This window comes from Stegostoma tigrinum, chromosome 4 (assembly GCF_030684315.1).
Source record: "Stegostoma tigrinum isolate sSteTig4 chromosome 4, sSteTig4.hap1, whole genome shotgun sequence".
NCBI lineage: Eukaryota > Metazoa > Chordata > Chondrichthyes > Orectolobiformes > Stegostomatidae > Stegostoma > Stegostoma tigrinum.
The window spans coordinates 21,517,016-21,523,026 of NC_081357.1; the positions used below are offsets into that span (position 1 = coordinate 21,517,016).

The 6,011-nt window shown below is 43.7% G+C and overlaps 1 protein-coding gene across 2 annotated transcripts in view; it reads right to left on the bottom strand.

Moving 5' to 3' along the window:
- Nucleotides 1-4,432, bottom strand: part of tpcn3 (two pore segment channel 3) — a 61,813-nt gene extending 57,381 nt beyond the window's left edge. The window contains exon 1 of one of the 2 annotated variants that reach the window (XM_048530787.2): nt 4,182-4,429. In XM_048530787.2, the coding sequence (XP_048386744.2) occupies nt 4,182-4,283 (102 nt within the window). In that variant the 5' untranslated portion in view covers nt 4,284-4,429. Of the gene's footprint in view, nt 1-4,181 lie in introns of both variants that reach the window. The other variant, XM_048530788.2, reaches the window with a different exon arrangement.
- Nucleotides 4,433-6,011: the final 1,579 nt, after the last annotated feature.

The following is a 6,011-nucleotide window of genomic DNA, read 5'->3' on the forward strand; positions in this document are numbered from 1 at the left end:
AAGGACACAAATTCACCTGGGACAACACAGCCATAAAAACACAAGCCAAACACAAACATGCCAGGGAATTCCTGGAGGCCTGGTATTCCATCTGGAACTCCATCAACAAACACATTGAACTGAACTGAAGCTAATACATAAGTCACTGAAAAATAGAACCAGAAATAATACCAACCAACCCAGCAAACTGAGGCATATAAATAACAAACAGGACAACATCAACACTTCACCAGAGGTGCACAGACAATGTTACCTAGCAGGGTGACGTAATGTCTGCAATCAAAAGACACCGGCTCGGTGAACAAGTCTACAACTGGAGCTATAAATCTTCAAGAACTTTAAACAAGGTCTATACACGTTTAGAAGCAAAGGGACTTATTAGCAATAGGCAGCGTTTTGTAAAGGGGAGTTAGGGGCCTCAGTAACTTGATCAAGTTTTTTAAGGAGGCGAAGAGGAGGATTGATGAGGGCAAAGTGGTTGATGTTGTCTACATGGATTTTAGTGAAGCCTTTGACAAGGTCCCTCATGGCAGACTATTCTACAAGGTGAAGTCACATAGCATTGCACGTGAGCTGGCATAGAGATAGTAGGAACTGCCAATGCTGGAGAATCCGAGCTAACAAAGTATAGAGCTGGATGAACACAGCAGGCCGAGCAGGAAAGTGGAAGGAAATCCTTCCACCCCCTGCACTTTTCCCTGCAACTGAAGCAAGTGCTACACCTGCCCCTATGCCTCATCCCTCATCGCCACCCCAGGCCCGAAGAAGACTTTCCACATCAAACAGATGTTCACCTGCACATTTGTTAACGTGATATATTTTGTACCCGCTGTTCCTGTTGTGGCCTCCTCTACATTGGGGAAACCAAGCAGAGGCTTGGGACCGCTTTGTGGAACACCTACGCTCAGTTCACAATAAACAAGTGCAGCTCCAAGTCGCAAACAACTTCAACTCCACACCCCCAAACTCCTCGGACATGTCCATCCTGGGCTTCCTGCCCTGCCATGACAACGCCACCCGAAAGATGCAGGAACGGCATTTCATATTCCGCTTGGGAACGCTGCGGCCCAAGGATATCAATGTGGACTTCACAAGCTTCAAAATCTCCCCTCCCCTGATCATATCCCAAAACCAGGCCAGCTAGTCCCTGCCTCCCTAACTATTCCTCCCACCTCAAGCCCCACCCGCATCTCATACCCACTAACCTTGTCTTGCCTGTCCTCCCTAACTCCCCATCTACATTCACCTTCACTGGCTCTAACCCCACCTCTTTACCCTGTGATTCCTCTCACACTATCTTCTCCCTAACCCATCATCTTCTATCCGCCTCCCCCTGTCTCCCTATTTATTTGAATCCCCTTCCCCATTTGTGAAGAAGGGTCTCAACCCAAAATGTCAAAGATAGATATAGAATTGGCTTAATCATAGAAGACAGAGGGCTGTGGTGAAAGGATGCTTTTCAGAATGGAGGGTTATGACTACTGGTATTCCAAAGGGAATAATGCTGGAAGCAGTGCTGTTTGTAGTCTACATAAATGATTTGCAGGAAAAGGTGGCTGGTCTAATTAGTAAGTTTGCAGGTGATACCAATTTTGGTGGAGTTGCAGATAATGACAAGGATATAGATCAGTTTGAGGCATGAGCAAAAATTTGCAGATGGAGTGTAATCTGGACAAATGTAAAGCAATGCATTTTTACCTATGAAGAAAGGTTGGAAAGACTGGGTTTGCTTTCACTTGAACGCAGGAGGCTGAGGGGCAATCTGATAGAGGTTTAAAAGATTGTGAATGGCACGGGTAGAGTGAAAAGTAAGAGTAATTTTACCAGGGTGGAGGGGTCAATTACAGGGGACACAGGCTCAAGGTGCCAAGGGTAGGTGGTGTGGGGGGCAAGGTTTTCCACACAAAAGGTGGTGAGTGCCTGAAGTACACTGTCAGAGGAGGTGATGGGAGAAAACACAAAAACAGTGTTCAAGAAGCACCTGGAAGAATACACGAATAGGAAAGGAATGGAGGGATACGGATCCTGTAAGTGAAGACAGTTTTAGTATGGGTAGAGCAAAATGCGTCAGCATATGCTTGGAGGGCTGAAGGGCCTGCTCCTGCGCTGTACTGTTCTTTGTATTAAATAGGACAATGGAATTCAAAATCCAATAGTACAAGTTATATCATTGTGACCAGGGAGCTTGACTTCAGCAGCTGTTGGTTTTACAGGTAAGGTGGTGGCATAGTGGATTAGGAATCAAGAGGCTAAAGCTCTGGTGACAAATTCTCAAATCCCATGATATCTAGTGAAATCTGAATTCTGTTAATGCAATGATACATAGGAGCAAGAAGCAACCATTGGGTCTGCTCCACCTGATGATCCTCAACTCCACTTTCCTGCTTATTTGGTGACCTTCTCCATCTTAGCCTTGCAGATACCCAACATAGCCCTCTGTAATACAATCTTCCTCAAATGCTTTACCCTCCACATCTGTCTTATACGGGTGACCACTTACTCTGAAATCATACCCTCTGCTCAGAGATGCTTCAGTAAAGAGAAAATACCCTCTCCACACCTACCTGAGAAACATGTCTTAAAGATTTCAATAAGGTCTCCCCATATTTTGCTAAACTTCATTGAGTACAAGACCATTCTAATCAATGTCTCTTCAACAAAATCCTTCCACGCCCATGGTCAATTTAGTAAATCTCCTCTGGATTGCCTCCGAGGACAGCAAATTTCTCCTTGGATAATGGGACAAACACTGTTTGCAGTATTACTAGTCTGACTTGCATTGCTTTAGCAAGATCTCTATTTTTAAGACTCCCTGTATGGACAGCAGAAAGCAGAGCTAACATTGAGTCCAGTGACCCCCCCCCCACCTTGCTTTCTTGCTGCCAGCCTTGCTGAGTTTCCCCAGCAATGTCTGTTTTTGCCACAGCAACATGGTTGGCTCTCGAATACCACCTGGGCATTTAGGAAATGAGCAATAAGTACTGGCCAAGTTTTTGATGCTCACATCCCATGAATAAGTAACAAGTAATCTGCTCAGATGGAAGGACGAAAGCAACTGTAGCCCATTTTTACCGGGGTGTGTGTTTCCGCACGGAGGAGCCCTTCGTTTCCGTGATGCCCCCGCTTCAGGTCATAAATCGCCTGCTTATTTGACCATAATGCTTGTTCAGACAGCAATACCCGAGAATACATTCGAGGATTATGCAAAAAGTTAGCCCCTTGCTCAATGTAGACGATTTCTTTAGGAGCAAATTACTGCAGATGCTGGAATCTGTGCTGAAAACAAATCGTGCTGGAAATTACAGGTCAGACTCCATCCGTGGACGGAGAGAGACCAAGCTAACATTTCAAGTCTAGATGACTCTTCAGCAGGCATTGGACCACACAGTCCCATAAGTAAAAGTAAGCCATTCGGCCCTTCAAGCTTGTACTCTCTCGGAGATGGTTCTGCTGAAAGACGAGTCCGTTAGTAGGTTGCAGATTTGGATGGGGTGGGTTGGGAACATTATGTATTTCTCGCAACGAATCGTGCCCGAGTTGGGACTAAAAGTTCGCTCTGAAGAATGAGGAGGGCAGATTCACTGGTCAGTCACAGGACAGTACACGAAAAAAGTGTGCTCGAGTGTTTGACTTGTAGGCTACACAAATGCGATTTTAGACTCGAGTTCCCGGGGACAGCCCGAATGACAAAAACAAAACATTTCGACAATTTTCCATCTATCAGGGTAAACATTAACGGTGGGTAATGGTTTTTAAAATTACAGAGGGGCGTTCTGTTTGGCTTAAAAGTGTAACAATTTTTAAAGAAACCACAACTAAAAATACTACAAAAACTATTAAAACTATTTAACTTGGGACGAGAGCTCCCGCCCACTTCAATAAGCCGCAGAGTCACTCGAATTTGTGGGGAAAGCCAGCTCCAGAGGGTTCGGTCTGGATCTAATCATTTATCAGTGGAAACAGGTTTTTTTTGCCTAGAGGTTGCAGTGATTTCCTTCTTCTTCATCCCCCCCCCGCCATAAAAAATGTTTAAAGCGACTGCTCGTCAGAGAAACCAAAATCTAAAAAGGTGGAAAAAGAGAGCGATGGGGGGGGGGGGGGAAGAAATGCAAGAAGACTGAAAATGAAGTTTGCTTTGTTGTACAGAAATGAATGAGCGAGGGTGGGTGGGAAGTACTCACTTCGTCGTCTACGATCGGCTGGGTAGAGTTTATCTGGAGTCTGTGAAATTTTTCGCTGAGGTTTTCCTCGGTTTTATCCCGGTCCTCGACAGCAGCCGGCATCTTCCTGTTCAGTGTAGTCCCGCTGTCCAGACTAACCGAATACTTTCTTCCCTCCCGCCTCAGCAACCGTCGAGAGAGAGAGAAGCGCAAAATACAAGGGAAACACGAGAGAGGAAAGATTTTTTTTCCGCTGACTCCAGTTTCCGTCCTCTCATCAATTTTTTTTGGGGGGAAGCTGAATCTTTTCCTCGTGTTTCCTCCTGTTTATTTTCACGTGTGCTAACTTGCTGCGATTTGCCTCCAACCCGAAAAAAAAGTGACTTTTTTGTCAGCTGCAAGATATCGAACTCTTTTTCTTGTGAAAAAAAGTCATGGGATAACGGGAGGAAAAAGCAACGGAAAAGTGCGAGCGCATTTTTTTTAACTTAACTCCCCTTATTTCCCTCTCTCCGGAATGGGGGGGGGGGGAGAAGTTGTTGGGTTTTGCAAAACGGAGTGAGTTGATGTTGAGAAGAGAATCTTGCTGTGAGAGCGTACAGTTCGGGTTTGTATGTTTGTTGTACTTATGTGTTCAGTCATAAACCTTTGTCTTCGGGGGAATAAGTATCGGAGAGCTTTTCTATCAAAAGTGTCAAACTTAATTCTAACGTCCCGCCTGGAGTATATATTAGAAATTAATTATTCAATAAAAACATACTTGTATCTTTATTCCTATTCAGATTTACACGACTACGCATCAAATAAGTTAGGAATAGAATTTCCCTACTTCAGTTAAAATGCATGTACGTACAAATGCGTTCTTGTCCAATAGTAGGCAATTGGAAAGTCTTAAAATTATCATTGTCCTTCAGGGATAAATCTACCCCCAATCTGGGTTCTACCAGGATTTTTTTTAATTTCAAAAATATACATCATTACAAAAAAATTGCATATGCACATTGTCACAAATGCAGTTCGGTTCTTAAAGTAGCATATCAGCGAGAGAAACAAACGTTGAAGTTTGACTTTATCCAAAAAAAAGGCATCTCCTACACATACAGGACTGTATTTACATGCGTTGAGGCACTAGAAGGCTGGGATAACGAAACAGACCCTATTTACATTCGAGTTCTGCCAGGATCACATGATCACATATAGCATGACAGCCTACTCCAAATATGCAGAAAACAATTAAGAATGACTACCCTTGACATTTAAGTACCAATTGACTGATTGTGCTGTCCAAAAGTACTAGCAAAAATGAGGAAAATCGGGGGAAGGCTACCAACTGGCTGTCATTATTATCTAGGAAGATTATGCATTTGTTGGAAGCTGGTCATCTCAACTGTGGGGCATTGCTGTAGGTTTCTTCAAGGCAGTGTCTGAAGACAAATCATTTTCAATTTTTCAATCACCTTGCCAATTTTATAAGGCCACAAGTCTACATGCTCACTGATGATTGCAGTATTCATAGCTCATCGGATAATGGACGGTGCCCAAGTACACAAGAAGTGGAGAGGGAATCTGTCATTCTTACCTGGCCTAACCTATATGTGACTCCAGATCCACAGAAATAGGCAATTAGGGATGGGCAATAAAGGCTGGCCTAGCCAGTGACACCTGCATTCCATGAATGAATAAAAATTTATGGTTTGATCTACTCCATCTTTTAGTAGAATTCCAGACACAAAATGTCCACTGAAGAGTCACTTGGACAAAGAACTGGAAGATAATGTTGGAACCATACCTAGGGAACAAATCACCATTTTACGTAGAATTTAAAACAAATAAAAGTTCATGGAAAACACT